The following is a 19186-nucleotide window of genomic DNA, read 5'->3' on the forward strand; positions in this document are numbered from 1 at the left end:
CTGTTTTACCGAGCTGTCATCTCAAGATACAACAAGTTTTGGCTATGACAGTTGGCAAGAATGTGGAAACCGATAGATGAACGTTTGGGAGAAAGATCTCGCGCAAAGAACAAGAGCCACCATCTTTGCTCGCCATCTGGAAAAACCGCATATCCATAGCATAAGCCTCACAGCAGATATGGGATGTTTTTACCTACAGAACCTAAATTCTTAAAAGACTCGAGTAAAAGGGAAAGATACTGCTGGCAGGATGCACTACAGGAAATAAAGCTAAGCAGCATCGAGGTACAACTTTCCCGGCAGGAAAACACATCCTCCATCTTTCTAGCATTTAATAAGTATATTTTCAAAGGTTTCTCTCACTACTGTCAGTTACCAAAAACCCCCAAACACGTAGCAACATTTATGTCTGCAAGTGTTTCATTTCAGGTTTGCTCTGGTTGGTTGCCCTCAACAGGAAGAGGGCCCATAGCAAGCGTTATACAAGAATTATGACATTTAATCTACAGAAAATAGGTTTTCCAGGACAAATTCTGTTGCAACTCACTGGTATATAATTATCTCTCCACAGAAATTACAAGGTGCTAATACTTAATTTCCACAATCACAGACTCAGGAGCAGTTTTGGTACAGAACACGTCAGGAAGGCACGGACAACTGGAAGCATCTCACCTAACGTGGCAGCTGCTGCGAGTCCGGCTGCGTAGGGATCTGTTCCCGGCGGAGCGGCGCTGATGATGTACGGATTGGGGACAAAGGCAGCAGGAGCTAAACCTGCTGAAAACATACCTGTCAGTAAAAACAAACTTAACTAGAACTGAAACCCCTACCAAAATACCTCTGGCTACTCGGCTGGCGAACACAAAAAGCTCGGGTTGCTTTAGTATTTCCAAGCCTTTTACAGGTTGTTGTCCTTAGGGAGTGAGCGACCACTGCATTTCCCAGTCTTAATAGAACAGAGGATACAATGTACAGAGAAGAAACCTAATTCCAAGGATGCAGTGCCCCATAAGGAAAGTTAAAGTGGTAAAATAGCCTATATACAACACCCATACTTGCTCAGGTATCTCTGACACCTCCTTACTGTTTAGGTGACTATCAACACCAGACAGATATTAACATTAGCTAATTAAGCGTGAGTATTCTGTATTTTCCACAGCAAGTGAATCAAGAACCAGTTTACCCTACTTTCTGAGTTCCATACCCACTACACAATACCAGTACGTCAATAAATTAGTTTGGAAGGAGCTCAGGAGTGTAGAGGCAACATCGCCGGGCACTACCACTGCCGTGTAGGCATTTCCCTTCCTCTGCAAGGAAACAGTTTAATCATTAGAGAAATTACCAGGGGGGCGGGAGGGGGGCGTGGAGGGGAGGTGAAGGTGAAGGGGATTAAGGTAAAAAGCTAAATAATTTGAATTCAGGTCTCTCGCTGAACTCCAATAAGCACACAAGTGCGCTGCAGGGAGCTGGGAGAGTCCCAACACATTTGTACTGGGTTTTCAGGTAGGAAGAACCGCCACTTAAATTGCTTATTTTGCTAGAAACGTTTAACCCTAAGATAGTTTAACTCCAATCACCCATGAGTGGCCCTTCTCCAGTTCTCCTCTTTTTCTACGCACAGGATTAAGTGCATTCTTCCCAGTTAATCTATCTTGTTTGAATAATACGAATCATGCGTTTGCATAAATTACATCTTTAAGTTAAAGTCAGCCCCCAGGCAGCTGAACCACGGGAAGCACGTTCAGGTGTATATCGAATTGTGCATTTTTCCCCTTTGTGTGTTGTGCCGCTTACCCCAATTCATGCCTCACTCGGAGCGAGTACTTCAAAACGCTCTCATTACTGAGCAGCGCTCTCAGCGAGGGTACGAGTGTCGCTCCTGCCCGACATGAACGCTCTAGAGCTTTCAAAGCGTGCAAGAGAGACCTCCAGAATTTTTCAAGTAAATCTTCAAACAATACACTTCTGCTTGCGTGTCGACTACCAGCTGCAAAAACATATTTAGGATTCTCTAAAGCCTACCGATCCTTTTCCGTTGCTGTTTTCTCGCTGTATTCTGAGGGGTAACAGAAATCCAGTAAAACGTAAGGTATTAAATGCAAGACTTACCTATGTGAGGCTGATGGGCGGCTGCCAAGGCGTACTGCTGCTGCTGCGCTGCTGTTAGCTGTTGAACAGCGAGTGCATTCGGTCTTTGGAACAACTGAAGGGACAGAAGCACAAAAATGGTCCTTTACTCACACACAAAAAGCACTCTCTTACTTCCCTTTAAAGCAATTCCTTTACACTAGATTTATTTTCACAACTACAGACACTCCTCTTCAAAGGGAAACGTTTCAAAAGGAAATGAAAAAAACCAAACCCCTTTGAAATCAATTGCCCGTGATAATCCACCAGAAAAAAAATAATATATCTATTTCTGAAGTGCAGCTAAACCACAGCCAGGGTTTTCTCTGCTATTATTCTCTGCACGACACATGAAGGCCATTTTCTCCCCAACTCCTCCCCAAACCCACCAGCCCTAACTGCAGCCTGGGGATCACTACCAGCTCCCAGGAGCGCTTCCAGATCCCGACCGACACCGAGTGCAGCGAAATCCCCGTCACACCAGTGGAGAACCCGTCCCACTCTCCCGATGGCCTGAAAGGGCACACGGGACAGAAATCCCCGTCACACCAGTGGAGAACCCGTCCCACTCTCCCGATGGCCTGAAAGGACACACGGGACGGAAATCCCCGTCACACCAGTGGAGAACCCGTCCCACTCTCCCGATGGCCTGAAAGGGCAATGGGATGGCAGAGTGAGGTGTGGGAGAGACCGTGCACCTCGGATGGCTTCAGAGCCACCAGAGGGGATGCCAGCCCCTGGAGCTCACAAAGCCCTGGACAAAACGTTCCCTTCACCCGCCAGCCCTCCATCTCCCGCGCGCACCCTCCCAAGGGGTGTAAATTCTTCTGTGACCACAGGCAGAAACCAGACCCAGGGACTTCTGGTTAAGTCACCCAAAGCATATGGAATCACAGAATATCTGGAATTGGAAGGGATCCATAAGGAGCATCGAGTCCAACTCCCTGTTCCCCGCAGGAGCACAACTGTAGGTAAGTGTAAAGGACTTCGCTTTGCTTTTAAATAGTCTTAAACTTTTAACCACGACAATAAACAGGAACAACTGATGCACTGTTGAGAAACTGCGCAGAGCAAGTAGATATAAAAGCTGTTGCACAATGTATCTGCTGAATCTCTTCGGACCCAAGGCTTCGGATTCCAGTTGTTGGCAGTGGATTCCAACAGGTCCTTTGCTTCATTTATTTTTGTTGCTAATTCAGGTGATGCACCTTTATCGGGGTGATTTAAAAATCATGATTCTTCTATGGGCTGTTCTGATTTTGGCCTTGCCAGCAAATGGATTTGCACCTAAAATAAGACTCGCGTCTCGTCTACTCATTTGCTGTTCAAATCCCCCTTTGGAGTAAAAGGGGGAAAGCCTGGAAGTTGAAACCCTCTACGCTGCCTGTAATGGCCCGCTCCAATGGTTTCCAAAGGTGGAACGCGTAACGACCTGCAAATCAACAGTTACAACACCAACTCCAACTGCTATCATAGTTAGGGAGCAACGGGCAATGTTACTGAGAACAGTCATTCTCAATAAGAAAAAAGAGAAAAAAAAAAAGAGGATTACATTAGTCTTTAAAGTATTTTTGCTTACAGTTGGGTTGTGGTTTGTTTCTGGGTTTTTTCGTTTGTTTTTTTTTTTGTTTTGTTTTTTTTTTTAAATTCATCCAGGTCCTTACTAAAAACTTCCTTTCCCAGCTTCCCATGCCTCTACCTAAACGAAACACTCCCTGAATTAATCCATTAGCAGACCATCTCTCAGTTCCAATTAAAACATTTAAGGATACACCAGCCAAACAGCCACTCTGAAACGATCGGGAAGCAATGTTCATCCCCCAGCTTTTCTTTCCAAAAGTGATCATTTCTGAGGTGTGAACGACTTCACAAACCGCTGTGATAAATGTTTTCTCTCTCCACTCACTTGGAAAGTTAAAAAAAAAAAAAAAAAAAAGGGCCTAAATGCTATACAATTTTCACACCTATTATCTCTGCCCTCCTTTCAGACAAGACAAGCGAGCTACTTCAAGCTGTCAGCAGCAGCAATAATAATTCTGCCCAAATTTTTGGCAGAAACACATAACCATCAAGAAGCCCGGAATCATTTAGAAAATCAGGGTGGGTTTGGTTTTTTTTTTTTATATATAGGCAAAAATTGGAGTTTGTTCTCCTGAGAGCAGGATGAGCAACCACACTATTTAGGCAGAAAATCTGGAAAGGAAAAAAAAAAAGACAGGTGATTATCTACCTCTGTTTTCTTCTCTTTTTACGAGTTCAGAAGGAGAAAAAAAAATAAAAAAAAAATGTAAGGGATCGGTATCAGATGTAAGATGTGGAAACTCAGTACTTTGGGGATCCAGAATTGATCTTCTGCGTGCCAAAAACAGAGCCACAACTGCTCTCCTCCAAGATTGCTCACCCCTTAAGGCGCCGGGGCCCTCCATCTATCCAAGGAATAGCGTAATGCCGCTTATGGAGAAACACATCAAATCCACAGTTACTTTATTACTTCCCTAGCCTAACATCAGGAGGGCCGTAAAACACTCCTAGCAGTCTTTATGTAGAACACACCTTGTCTTTATTTATTCCTTTTTTTTTTTTTTTTAAGCTTGTCGTTCAACAATACTTCAAAGTTGAGTGCTTCTAAGGGGCGTGATCTTCGTTAAGGTTCCATCTGTCATTAGGAGTCGGATCAAATGCTCCACGGACATCTTTTCGTTTAAAAAAGCAAGGACATCATGGAAAATGGGACCTACAGAGAACAGAATGAGGGATACTGGCTCTGCAGGAATCTCCAGCAACATCTCCTTCACTGATTGGCATCCGCAGATACAGAAAAAACCCCACAAACGTCCCCAGACTGCTCCACTGCGGGGTGTAGACGGTAGCCACCCTTGGTTTTTTGGTCCACTTTTGTACGGAGTTCAGCAATCCAATATTTTAGCTTTCTTTGGCTACATACACTTCACCAAAACCTTTAATTTTCATATTTGTTTGCATCGCTGGGATCTGTTTTTCCAGTCTGCTAATGTGTATTCCACCAAGGTGAACAGCAGAGGAAAGGGCTGGATTATTAGCTGCCTGTCTTAAGGGCAAAAAAAGCACTTATCTTCTCTGAAAACACCTTTCCTTGTGCTCAGTTTACACGCGCGATGATTTCCACTCCTCCCAAATGCATGTCAACGATCCATTTTTAAACTAGAAGTACCCAAAAAAGCGACTCCACAACTCCTCCAAGCACGAATATTTCACCTGCTGCCGTCGGATTATTCTGTTGCCTGCTTGTTCCCTCCCCCTCGGGCGAGCACAGCCGACGACCGCTAAATCTGACCGCCAGACACCGGAGTACCCACACCAGCCTTGCGCATCCCTCTTTTGCTGAAATCAAGCCTGAGTATCCCAAAAGCTCTGCAAGTGGCTGCTGCCAGCTAAAGACTCAAAGCAGGAGATGGAAAAGATGCTCCTTTACCTAAAACTACCGATATCACGGAAGGAGGAATAAGGCACAGAGTGGCTGGGCAGTCCTTTCACCTGCTCAGGAAAATCACGGAATTTCAGAGCTGGAAGGGACCTCTAGAGATCATCCAGTCCAGCTCTCCTGCTAAAGCAGGACTGCCCAGAGCACATCACTCAGGACTGCATCCAGGCGGGGCTTGGAAATCTCCAGAGAAGGGGACTCCACACCCTCCCTGGGCAGCCTGTTCCAGTGCTCTGTCACCCCCACTGTAAAGAAGTTTTTTCTCATATTTGATGGGAACTTCCTATGTTCCAGCTTGTGCCTGTTACCCCTCGTCCTGTTACTGGGAACCACTGAAAAGAGTCTGGCACCATCCTCCTTAAACCCACCCTTTAGATACTTGTAAACATTCATAAGGTCTCCTCTCGGCCTTCTCTTCTCCAGGCTAAAGAGTCCCAGCTCTCTCAGCCTTTCCTCATAAGGGAGATGCTCCAATCCCTCCATCATCGTTGTTGCCCTACGCTGGACTCTCTCCAGCAGTTCCCTCTCTCGAACCGGGGAGCCCAGAGCTGGACGCAGTATTCCAGTTGTGGCCTCACCAGTGCAGAGCAGAGGGGGAGAATGACCTTCCTTGACCTGCTGGCCACGCTCTTCCCTACGCAGCCCAGAATTCCGTTGGCCTTCTTGGCAACAAGGGCACATTGCTTGCTCACAGATGATTTACTGTCTACCAAGACCCCCAGATCCTTTTCTTCAGAGCTGCTTGCCAGAGCATGTCCGCATCCTCAAGTCAAAGAAACCTACAGGCTTAGCTCCAGCTTGGTGACACTCGCTTCCTCACACAATATTCCTCAGCTGCTTCAAACCCACGTGCAGACGTTCTGCGTTCCCCTGTGCTGCGAGCACGAGGCTGGATTCCTTCCTCCTGCAGCGGACCTGCTCTTGAATCTTTATGGAGTTTCCCTTGCAGCAAAAGGTCAGATAAATGTTAGTATCTACGCCATGCACTCGGCAGTGACTCAAATCCGTGGCCTCTCCCCTCTGCCTGCTCTGAATCGCAGTTCCTGCAAGGCTGCAAAGCCGGGCTCCACACAACTTACCCAGAAGCAAGTCAGCGTGAACAGCTAAAACCTTTTGCAGCTGCAGATTTCCCACCGCCTGTCGCATGCACAAGGAAACGGAGCCAACAAAAACAACCGCAATTTCAGGTTTTACTTTGCCAGATAAGCCCCTACGCCGCACGAGCTCTGGGAATCATCAACTCTACGTATTTAGGAAGAGTTATTACAGCCTCTATGCGCTGTCTCCATCTGCTGACAGCAAAGACCTATATTCAAAAATCAAAGCAAAAAGTAAAAACTCAAATAACAGCTTTTTATCATTTTACTTGGAACCCTACTGGATAGGAAACTGAGGTTAAACTACGTAGCAGTATTAAACTGTGGTCTACAGTAAGTGGAAAAAGGAAAAAAAAAACTCTTCTAACAGGAGTATTAACTGGCGTTTACAAAGTGAGGCAGAATTTGTAAGACTGTACGCACGGAGCATTTTAGCCGATTAGAAACCCCATTCAGAGTGAAAACCTCCAAATGCCTGACGTCGTTTCAGAGGAGTTTAGTAGGATCATAGAATGGTTCAGGTCGGAAGGGACCTTAAAGCCTACCCAGTGCCACCCCCTGCCCTGGGCAGGGACACCTCCCACCAGCCCACGTTGCTCCAAGCCCCGTCCAACCTGGCCTTGAAGCCCTCCAGGGATGGGGCAGCCACAGCTTCTCTGGGCAACCTGGGACAGGGGTCCACCGCCCTCACAGCCAAGAATTTCTTCCCAATATCTCATCTAAATCTCCCCTCTTTCAGTTTAAAGCCATTCCCCCTCATCCCATGGCTCCCCTCCCTGATCCAGAGTCCCTCCCCAGCTTTCCTGGAGCCCCTTTAGAGACTGGAAGGGACTGGAAGGTCTCCCCAGAGCCTTCTCTTCTCCAGGCTGAACCCCCCCAACTCTCAATGTTGGGATCACCTGCCATTTCCAAAAGCGCAGTTATTTCCCCCGCTCACACGGGTACACAAACGAAGTATCACTTACAACATGCGGGGGAGTTCATCAAGGGAATTCCAAGGAAGCAGCCCATGGCAGGCTGTACTGTACAGTTATGGGAACATGGCAAGATTAGATTTCTATAAGCCAGTTTCCTCTGCAATATAAACATCTGACAACTCTAATCAGATTACTCGTGGTTAAGACCTTCCCTTCTTAATATTGCTTTTAGCTGTACTTGGTTGTAATCCCTTCAAAGTATATGACGCTTCCCAATGGACCGAGAAAGACACTTTTGCAGACGAGATCCTTTTATTCAGGACATATTTCCTCCTGACAACTGAACGGAAAGAAAAACTATACCGCCAAAAGAGAGGTTTCTTTCATACAGGCCGTAACTGGCAGACAGCGAATACCAAGAAACACTGGCCGCTGGATGTCATGTATTAAAAAAATGGGTACAACTCGGAGCCAAGGCGCGTTGCCTTCACACAAACGTGCACCGAGAGCTCACATTTGGCAGAAGAGAGAATCTTTGAATTCTTGTCTTTAATACAGCTGACACAAGCCTGTCGTTCGCATTTACTGGAGGTGTAAGGAGCTGCCACAACAAAGCTGAAACTAAAATAACAGTCGTCGTTAAACAGCCCGACGTGCTCGTTCCCAGCTCCCCCCAAAATTCAGAGGTCACAGTTCGCAGAGAGAACCGCAGCTCCACAGGCAAACTCAGCCGAAAGTTCCAGGCGTGATGACGTGGAGGTGACAGCAGCTCTACGTGGATATCACCCGTCCACTTTATAACACGAAAAAACCCCCAAATGAGCCAGATCTGTCTGGGCCAGCCAGAGCGCCGTACCACAATCCCTTCCGGAATCAGCACGCTTCCCAGGTCGGTCTTACTTTTTGAGAGTTTTGATTTCCACTAGCTAAGTGCAAGCCATGCCAAATTTTAAAGCCTATTTTTTTAAAGGCTGGAAATTAAAAAAAAAAAAAAGGTACTTGAACTTGTAAGTTAGCCTTAATTTAAACAGAAAACACTGACAAAACGCCAACTGCAGGCTTCGCATTCCTGCAGTTATTTTTCCATATCTAACAATTCTTTAAAAAGCTGCTCACTTATTTAGCTCTAATACACCGTTTTTTAAAAAAAAAAAAAAAAAAAAAGACAAGTTTCATTGTTTGAAAGTAATTCCTGCATTTGAGGTCCTGCACCGGAGTAAGACAAAGACTTGAAACTAGGTGTTGGTTTGGTTTTTTCTTTTTGAACTCTACAACAGCTATTTAGTTTAATCATTAAAAAAAATTTTCCATCATTAACCTCCCAAACGTGCTATACGAGAAAACAACCGATCAAGCTATAACACAGATATTTACATTGCTTTTTAGACTACGATAACCCTCTGCCTTCAGCACAAACTTGGCAACGGTCTCTCCTCAATACAGCCTGCCAACAGGCTATTTTGCTAAAAAAGATCCGATATTTCAGGAAAGCCAGGGCTAGTTATACACTCTTGCAATCAGCTACAACAAAGGATTTTATTCTTCTTTGTGGGATATTATAGTTACAAAAGGAAGGCAATAAAAGTTTACAACCGTTACCCAAACTAGCAGGCGCAGGAGCGGATTACAAGTCGCTGGTTGGATCTGGGCCCAGCATTCAGGAGAAGCCAAGAGCAGAGCGAGGACTTGCGCTCCGTGGTCGGGAGGAGAAGCTTGGGCCACTTATGTGGGAGAAAAGGTCAAACCAACCCGCTGGGCTGGGATAACAGTTTTGTAGTATTGGACTCCGACCTCGGGTTTTAACCCACGCTCAGGTAGGAGGGAGCCAGTTTAAACTCCTTATTCCTTCAGTCTGCTCCAGCTGGGTACTGCAGACCCCAAAGCAGGGCCGCAACACCCAGGCTCAACGGCCGTTTGGCCTTTAAGTCACTCTGAGGACTCAAGGGTAGGGTTTTTTTGTTTAGCAGTTTTTACTAATTTAAAGCTCTTCTCCAATGCAAACTTACTCAAGGTTAAAAATGACTAAAGACACAGAAAAGTGCTGTTGGCAACTGGCGCTTATTCCAGGTCCGTAGCTCTCCTGCACGGAGCTCGCTGGGAGGACACATGCGGCGCTCTATAGATGGCAGAGGGGATGAAACCATTCCTCCGTCCCTCTCCCCAAGCCGAGAGGCCGAGCTCACGCCCAACCCCATGAGGACTCTGCCGGAGGAACCGGAGCGGTAGGGTAGGACCAACGGCCGACACATTACCTGCTGTTGGGAATTGTAATCGAAGAGCCCCACGGTGGCTGCGGCCGAGTCCACGGGTACTTGAGTGCCAGAATAATCAAACTGAAGAGGCTCCATGCCAACGTGCTCCATGGGATCCAGAGGGACACTCTGCGACTCGATGTTGGAGAAATCCTCCACCGGCTTGGCACCATTAGTACTCGCCAGCTGGGCTAAGCCCTCTGATCCGTTCTGGTTGGGACCCAGCAGATCCACTTCACTAGCAGAGTTCTGGCAGTTACCAGGTGTACGGCTACGCGGGAAGAGAAGATACTGCTCACTAAGCACGTCCGTTTCATGCTATGTCACAGCATCGATTAACAGCAACAGACACCAGTACTCACCAGAACTGCTTGTCGATGTTGTGATAAAAAGGGAAAAATAAACTATAGGAGGGCCTGAAACAGTTCCCTAAATGAATCCTACAGAATAATTTATGTATTTAAAAAAAAAAAAAAACGAACAAAAAAAGCCACCCACAAAACCCCAGTTTCCCCACCTCAAAGACCTGTTACTGTACAAGTATAAAAAATACAGTTTCTTTTTTTCTCCTCAATTGAGAGAGTCAGTCATAACAAGGCAGGATTTCAGAAATGCCAATGTTATTTTTTCAAAAAGCTATTTGGTAATTATTAACCACGTGACACTCTGGCATTGCATCTCACTCGAAACCTTTCTAAAGTAGCTGCTGTGGTTTCCTAATTACCCAACACAAGCACTGGGCTCAAGTGGGAAACGGCTCATCTCAACGCAAGGGCCGGCAGCGCATTTGTTTTGCTTTTACGGTTTTCCTACATGCCAACACGAGGCCCAGCAAGCGGGTAAGCGAGCGAGAAACGTATGCATTGATTACATCGATGGCCCCAGTTTCGGAAGGCTTTAATCTCTTGAGAGCTACAAGGAACAAGTCCAAACCCCCAACTATCATTTAGACTAGGATATACAACGAGTCAGCCATAGGAATCCCTCCCAGGGTAATTAAAAACAGGTGTGATAATAAACGAAGATGACACTATACAGAACAAGGTCTGCGCAGATGCGAGCTATCAGGTGTTATCCTCCACCTTCCCACAGTGCCTCCCTGTGTGCATTCTAATGTCCTTATGACACTGTTTCAGTGAGTCAAAGGCTTTTTCACTACAGCGTGGAAGACCTCTCAAAATAGCGCGACACCGATTAATTATTACCTAATGGCGGACGTACCTGAAGTCTTTGACATCTGCGTCGATTCCATTCTGCACAGGCAAACCATTTGTTTTATCCATCACATCCCCCTCCTCCTTCAGATCTCCTAATTTATCGCCGTCAAATGTGCCCTTATTTTTCTTATCTCCTTTGTCATTCTCATCATTCTCTGCATCCCTTGGCCCCTAGGCAAAAGAGACATTATTTTAATAAGCTTAGCTTTCAGATCAATGTTACTTTTATGCCGAGAGGGTAACAAATCAAAGAAACATGTCACAATAAAGTAAGTCACTTGCAAACATTAGTTCTTACAAACCAAAATGTAAAAAAAGTAAAATCGTCAATCATAATCGAAGAAATAAAGGAATTAAGTTCTCACTCTTCCAAGAGAGGTTTTATCTATCTATTCAGTTTCTTCTCTTTAGTAACTCGGGGTCTGTGTCCATGGGCCCTAAAATCCCACCCCAAAATAATTTCAAAGAATACTTATCCAAACCCTTTTTCTAGATAGCACTTGGGCGCTTCAAAATTAATTTAGGAACTTTTAAATATGACAGTGTGTATCGAAGGGGTGTAAAGTGAATTAGTGCCTCTCCGAAAGTCACTGTCTCGGTGTTAAAGATGCAGTAACTGACTGGACAAGTGCGCGTATTTGAGCATAACCTCAGTTTTGGGAGGCATTATTGTGATTTGCACAGTCAATTCCAGGCTATGGCTCATTTAAGAGCACTCACGTCAACGACTAGTTCAATCGTTGGTTCACAGGATCCTAAAGCACATTTTGGGGGGGGGGAGAAAGGGAGAAATTAAAAAGAGAGGGGAAAAAAAAAAAAAAAAAAGGATTTCTGTTCTGTTGAGCGTTTTGTGAGTGGTATTACATCTGCAGCATTCCTGCCCTTAATGTCTGCATTTTATTTCACTTGGGAGAAGAATAAAGGGTGATTATGCCAGGGGCAGAGTTTTGAACAACAAAAGGGAGAGGAAAAACAACATAATTTATGATAAAAACCAGCAAGGGGCATATAAACATATTTATCAGAGACAGCTTTGGTGCTGTCACAAAGACCGACATTCAAACCCCGTCTTCCACTTCATTTGAGGGAAGAGCCCTCTGTACGTAACGGGGCGTTGGAACCCTTGTAGCAACTAAATCATTTTTCCATTCTCTCTATTTGGAAGGGAGGATTCCCGCCCCCCACCCATATTTAGAAAAAAAAAATATTGTTCTAAAAGCAATCATCGTGTAATGCTTCTTCTGAAAGAAAATCGTGCTTCCTTAATGTTAAAGGACAGACTTGGAAACGCCAATCGTAAATATAAATTTGGAGCCGGATTCTCACCCACGCAACGTGGTATTCACCAGCGAGACCCTTCCTTTCAGAACTGGCACCCTGGCTATCAACTGCTGCGGAGCGGACACCTCTCTAACCCCCAACTGGGATGATAAATTGGCTCCTTCCCCTGATTGTTCATTTCTCAAAAAATCCCCTTCCTTAGGCTCGGGGTTCAACAAGGTTATGAGGTGCCCACTAACGAGGGACAAAAATATGAGGATGGATGAAGGAAACCACAAATCAGCTCCCTGAAGAGCTGAGCACAGCCGTCGAACAGTAACGAACCTACTCCGCTTTTATGGTTTTTGACAATTCCTGATCTAGCACTTGGCTGATGAGGGAGAGCTCAAACGCAGCCCCTTTCTCCCCACTCCAGGGATGGGATTTGATTATGCCTCTCTCACCACATCCTTAGACTGGAGGCAGCAGCGACTGCGCTCCCCTCCCCAGCCCACGAAGCACAGCGACTAATGCCATTTCTCCCCAGGAAACAAGATGCCCTTGGAAGCATTCCCCAGCTGGAGTGGCTTTTGTAGCTACATCACGTTTTCTAGCATCGTTACATGGAGCTTTTTGTTCTTAGCCAGCACCAAAGCAGCCACACGCTCATTCAAAAACCACAGGTATATTTGCATGCTTTTCCAACGACAAGCTTAGAAGGGGTGTTACTGCCGGCGTGCTTATCCGAAGAGCCAGGGAACGTCAGCCACCTTCGCATCCTTTACACCCATCTCCCACACTCCATCCCCTAAGTCAAGAACAACGGTTAAACCGCGAGCCGGCCCATTTTAAGAAAGATAGCTGAACTAAGAGCAAATAAAAGAAACATCTGCCTTTAGGAATGGATTAACAAACAAACGAACCAAGCAGCAAATGGAGAAAACAACATAATGGGAACTCAAATGTCAGAATCAGGCACACTTACAAATCCTCCTTTCCTTAGGCAGGAATCTCCAGGAGATGAGCTCAACACATACTCCACCATGCTAACTCCAAGTCCTCCACTCTCTGACCGTGGTGAAAGCACTGAGTTGACTTCACTATTCACATGAAACCCCTGACCAGGTCTTCTCTGAACCATAATTGGTTGGGAAACAGAGTGATCTGGAACAAAAACATGTGTAATTCTTATAAATAGATCCGACTATTCAAAGGAGGCAAGTCATTAAATATGTACTCTCTAGGGTCTTAATTGTCCTAAGAAGTGCCAGCTTTTTGACTCTGATGATGTCCATGAGAAAAGGCAGGATGGCTTTCTCATATGTAAATACTAGAACCTGTAAACCTACAAGCGATAACTACATTTAAAGTCTTAAAACCATGAAATTTGATAAATTTGAGTCTCTAAGTAGAGGTCGCCATTAAAAAAAAAAAACAACAAAGTTCTACATTTTAGTTTTTAGTAAAACTCTTGCATTAGTACAGTGAAAAAACAATCAGTCTTGGTTTGTCATTTAAAACATCATCCTACTGTTACACCATCCTACGTTTGTTTTCTTGGCCATGTGAACTGCTAGACTCTTGTCATGATCAGAGTTCCTCCTAGCTGCTACTCCCTCAAGGAAAAGTTTATGAGAACTTCATTATTTCTTCCTCATCCCCTGGCCTCCTGCATCAGCCCCAGCCCTTTACCAGAAGGGTTTGAGATCCAACCAGAACAGACCAAGGACTGATGTCTCCGAGTCCTTACGAGCTCCGTAAAAACTGCTGGCTGGGCAGGAGAAAGCGGCCCTCCATCCCCAGCCAGGAAAGGGAAGAGCTTCTCTGCTCTTGGCTGCTCAGCCTGGCAATAGTCAGCGAGTCAAAAATAATAAGCAGCAGATCCAGTAGTTCCCCAGGGATGGTGGAAGGGACATGGAATGATATCGATACTGCAGCTTCCTTATAAAGCGGGAATACGCTGTCAAGAGAAGTAATTCGATTCTACCGCTGCTCCTGGCTACGCTTTGCTGTCTTCTCCCTCCAGCCAGCACAGGCATCTATGTGGCCACAAAGTGGACTAGGGAGGCTTTTCCGGGATCAAGTTAACAAAGAAAAGATAAAAGCTAGTTTTAACGCAAATCAATTCCCCACGGCAGGTTTCACCGCCCTGCTGCACAACTACTTGTGCCACCAGGAGGGGGAGAAAGCAGTGCCCTGCATCAGCCAGGACTGCTGCTTCTGGCGGCGCTGGCTTTAAGTGTTTTAAAACTCCAACTTCAAGGTAGAGTAGTGGAAAACCACAGCCAGAGGGGAGGGCTGCAGTGCATACTGTGGACACAGACAGAAAGGAAAATGGATGGAGCAAAGGGCATCTCACAAAAAAAAACAGGCTTCATTAGTTCCACTGTTCATGGAACAAACTAGTCTCCTGGCCAAGGACACCTCCACAGCCCCCCTCCAAGCTGCTCTGGGGCAGCCACCTTGACCAACTGCTCAGCCCGTGGCTGTTCTCTTCATTTTAGATGAGCAAAAGGGGAAACTATGACTTCCCTGACTCACAGACACCATTCCAGGCCGTGGCTCAGGAATAAAGGCTGTTAAGGTGCACAGGATTAATTGAGAATAAACAGAGGAAGAGATGAGACGAAGGGCTTTGACTCACGGAGATTTGCGATCAGCCGGCGTGGGAGGTTACCTCCCCCAGATGTCTACCCTGCCTGTCTGGTGGATGTAACCCGCCCAGCCACAGAAGCGGCAAAGGAGAAAGTCTCCTTCTCCGCTGTTGCTGTTCAGAGTCTGGTTTCAGCCCTTTAATCCACCCTCCACTTCGGTTTATATTCATAAAACCAGGCCCAAAGTGCCGCGGAGGGCGGGACGCAGGCGCTGCTCCCCAGACCCGCTGCGGGCAGGCAGGTCGGACAGCCGGAGGCAGCAGCTCCCCAACATTTCCCCAGCACCCAGGCCAGACTGCAAGGTTCAACCCAGCGGATTCTGAGAAGCTTTATATCCCCTTTTCACGGCCATTTCGAAATTTAAATAATACCTTCACTTTAATAATGGATATTTTCATCCATTAATAAACGGATATTTAAAACACCCACACAAGGGCGAAGCTCCTCTAAATCACATCTCCCCTGGAGCCGGAGCGCTGCGCAGTTGTTTGGAAACTGCACGAGACACTCCGGAGTGTTTAAGGAGCATATTCATTACACATAGGAAGCACAGGAAATAAAAAGTAACAGGTTAGCATTTCAAATTCAGATTTTTTTTTTTGACGTTTAACTAAACCCAACCTGAACGCTCTCCCCTTAAGTCCAAAATAAGGGGCAGTCTCTGATCCAAGAACAAAATTCTTGGCAGATAAACTTCAACACTACTAATTCAAAACATCGCTTTCTTTTTCTTTTTTTTTTTTTTTTTTAAGTGAATGTTGCAGGGTTTTGGTTGGTTGGTTTAGTATTGAAAAAATTATGGCGTTATTTGGGTTTTGTTTTTTTTTTAACTAATTTTTTTCTCTAACATCTTTGTTCAAACTTAAAGTAACCCATCCCAAGGCAGAAAATACATTAGAAAATTTAAATTGAAATTTTAATGGCAATCTAAAATTCTTTAAGCAGATAAACATAAAGGTACACACGTTCACATTAGACAATCTTTTTATCACTATGGATATCTTTTAACTCTACCATGAAGCAATGTAGGTTTTTTCTATTCGTTTTCTATTATGTAAAACAGGTATTTAAAAAAAAATAATAACAATCTTTGAAAAGCTGTGTCATCCAGACTGGCCAGCAATTTTGAGTAGATGAGTCGCGCATTTGTGTATTCAACCCCGACTAAATTAAGTAAATAATTGAGCTACCTGATGTTCCCCAAGCACTGTCTCTCCACTGATCTCCCAGAAATATCCCTTTTGGTCCATCTTTGCTGGAATCATCAGATTCCCAAAACTTTTTACCCGGCAACAGCTGCTGCAATTAAAAAAACAAAACAAAACAAAGCATGATTAAAATAAGTATAAAATGCAAACATAAACCATAAGCGTCTCCCTTCTAAACATGAATCAATCATTAAACACAAACTGATACATGCTTTATAATCAAAATATTTATATAGTCCTAGGGTGAAAGCCATACAGCAACTGAGATAATGATTCAATCTCAGCAATCCTCTTAACATTCTTAAATGCTTTACGAACCCCACACACGTAAGCACACACATACAATTTACATTCTCCAGCCTCTCAGCATGAGAGCTAGTTTCCAGAAAAAAAAAAGATATTAGCGGGAAAAAAAACCTGTTCCGATCAGAATATTATCACAATTTCCACCTGAGCGGGGAAGGGACCTCCAAAACTACCCGGGACTTCCAGCGCTAATTCTTGCCTTCAAACACTGCAGTTCTGATGCTGGCAGGGACAGGATAACTCAAGAGGTGCCAAGAGCTCTCACTTCTCGCTTATTGAATGGCTCCTGAGGACTCTCCACGCTGTGAAGGTTATTTGTAAACACTAATAGGAGTGAACAGTTCTGGGCCACCCCACCCACACGCGTGTATTGTTCCTACCGGATGAAGAGAAAGCGGTTAGGCACTTACTGAGAACAAGACAGAAAGTCATCCTTGGCTTGAACGAATCCAAGGAAGATTGTTCTGAAGTTCAGACGACAGCAGAAAGAGCGATGTGCCCTATGTAGCAGATGTATTTTGAAAATACCAGCTTCACCGAGGAAACACCTGCTGCGCAGCATCTACATATGGCAAGGGGAATTTTGAGCCCTGCTTAAGTGCCTTAGATGTCAAGCATCCAATCTTCAAATTAAGTCTTCTGGCTGAATGAGATGTATGCAGTTCAGGCAGGAAACAACAGTGCATTCAGAGCAAATTAACAAAATAAATGAGCCCCGCCTGCTGAACTTGGAATAAAACTAAAGGAACTGAAAGACGAACAAGTACTTGCATCTGTTTGAAATTACCATAGAACAAACAAGAATCATCAGATTAGTCGATGTCTCCTATATATTAGAAGTGTTGATAACTCTACACTCCATCAGCAGACGTGCAAATTTAAGGCTACAGCACAACAGAGGCCATAGGCTGCCGGGCGAAGAGGGAGCAAGTGTAAATGATTGAAGAGCACTCTGGTTTAAGACAGACAATCAGAAAAGTTGTGCTCGCTATTCACTTTTTAACTTAAGGAAGATCTGTTTACTCACAAACGAAGCAGCTCTGTACATCTGAGATTAAACCTGAGGTTCCGATTTGGATAATGACAGATTACACAAAAGACAAGTAGTATAATGAAAGCAACATCGCTTCTACCCCACATCTGATAAGCAGAATTCCTTTCAAATCCTAAAAGAAAAAAAAAAACCACCCAACAAAACCATACCAAAAGAAAAACCCCGCCACAGATAAGAGCGCAATTACATTCAGCTATTTAACTAATACTCAAAATTGCTGTCGACTGAAAGTAATCCTGCTTTTGCGCTGAGCTCAGTAGAGAATAAGATCAATCCACGACTTACACACGGCAGTCGCCTGGCGAGGGGGAAAATAAATAAATAAATGCAATCCCTTTGGAAAAAAAAAAACCAACCCTTGTACAGGCACAAGATGGAGGGCAGGCACGGCGGCTGAGCACAGCTCGGAGCAGCAGCGCTGCTGGCAGTCAAACCCCAAGCTGTACGGAGCTGCGTGGGCTTTCCAGCAGCACAAACACCCCCCAGCCAGAGCTGGCGCGGGGGCATTTCCCAGCTGAACTGAAACTTCGATGCGTACACCCGCACGTCGGCTGTACAAGCACACCGGAACGTAAAACAAAGCAATCCTCACCTACAGGGGTTGAATCAACATCTCAAACTAACACGCAACAGGTCAAGCTTTAGGATGAGGTGAGGCAGTAACACCCCTCTTGTGCCAGGCCCGCCGGGAGCGCCAGCACAGAGGACGCCACTTCGGAACCAGCCGAGATCCTCCAAGGGTGAAGACACCGTACACGTGTGTGCTGTTTGCTGCCACAGCGCTAAACAAAACTTATTTATGGATAAATGTTGCTCAATTATATTGCAGTTTTTCTTCTACTGGCAGTACACACTTGTGTAACTAACTTGCCTGCCCTAACCTCCTCTTCCAACGCGCAATAGCCTTCCTCCTGCTAACTCAAAACCAAAAAATTTTCAGATTAGTTTTCAAAGGACGAGATGAGCTCATTCGCCTTCTGTGCCCTGGCCCAATGCAGCGTACTCCAAAGTCCTCCAAAGGTATGTGCACTTCAACCCTACCTGGACGTATGGACTCTGGTACCTGGGCTGTCCCCGGGGCAGGTGAAATACCTGCGTAAAAAGCGTCAGGGACACACAGGGCCTCACAGCATTCATTACAGAGGCAGAATCTAGAGTCACAGAATGGTTTGGGTTGGAAGGGACCTTCAAAGATCATCTAACCCACCCCCCTGCCATGGGCATGGACATCTTTTCAGCATCCCTCAGGTCACTCAGAGCCCCATCCAGCCTGACCCTGAACACTTCCAACCATGGGGCAGCCACAGCTTCTCTGGGCGCCCTGAGCCAGTCTCACCACCTTTACAGCAAAGAATTTCTTCCGTGTGTACAAGAAGTCTCTCCTTCCTCTCCCTACGGTCAAATATTCGTCCAAAACGCTGGCTTTGAGTATCAGAACTTTTCAGTACAGAAACACCAAACTTTTGTTTTCCCCGTTCTTTGGCACACCATGCCTGCCCACAAATTCCATATCTTGGCCACGGTCTGTCCAAGCAAGACCATTTAATTGCCTATTTTCTCTACAAGGTACCTCATTTTAGTTTCAATCCTTTTCAGCAGCAAGTCACTTTCACCCAAAGCTCTCAAGAAGG

The 19186-nt window shown here is 45.3% G+C and overlaps 1 protein-coding gene and 1 pseudogene across 12 annotated transcripts in view; both read right to left on the reverse strand.

Annotated features, from left to right (window-relative positions):
* The window catches only part of PUM1 (pumilio RNA binding family member 1), an 84057-nt gene that overhangs the window by 36430 nt on the left and 28441 nt on the right, over window positions 1–19186 (reverse strand). For 4 of the 12 annotated variants that reach the window (XM_054223908.1, XM_054223906.1, XM_054223917.1 and 1 more), the window contains 6 exons: window positions 16178–16286; window positions 13319–13497; window positions 11078–11244; window positions 9857–10127; window positions 2113–2206; window positions 673–789 (listed from right to left, as the gene is read on the reverse strand). In XM_054223908.1, the coding sequence (XP_054079883.1) occupies window positions 673–789; window positions 2113–2206; window positions 9857–10127; window positions 11078–11244; window positions 13319–13497; window positions 16178–16286 (937 nt within the window). Of the gene's footprint in view, window positions 1–672; window positions 790–1987; window positions 1991–2112; window positions 2207–9856; window positions 10128–11077; window positions 11245–13318; window positions 13498–16177; window positions 16287–19186 lie in introns of all 12 variants that reach the window. The other 8 variants (XM_054223911.1, XM_054223910.1, XM_054223918.1 and 5 more) reach the window with 7 other exon arrangements.
* Window positions 2217–4074, reverse strand: LOC128918988 (dnaJ homolog subfamily C member 15-like; annotated as a pseudogene).

Source organism: Rissa tridactyla, chromosome 18 (assembly GCF_028500815.1).
Source record: "Rissa tridactyla isolate bRisTri1 chromosome 18, bRisTri1.patW.cur.20221130, whole genome shotgun sequence".
Classification (NCBI taxonomy): domain Eukaryota; kingdom Metazoa; phylum Chordata; class Aves; order Charadriiformes; family Laridae; genus Rissa; species Rissa tridactyla.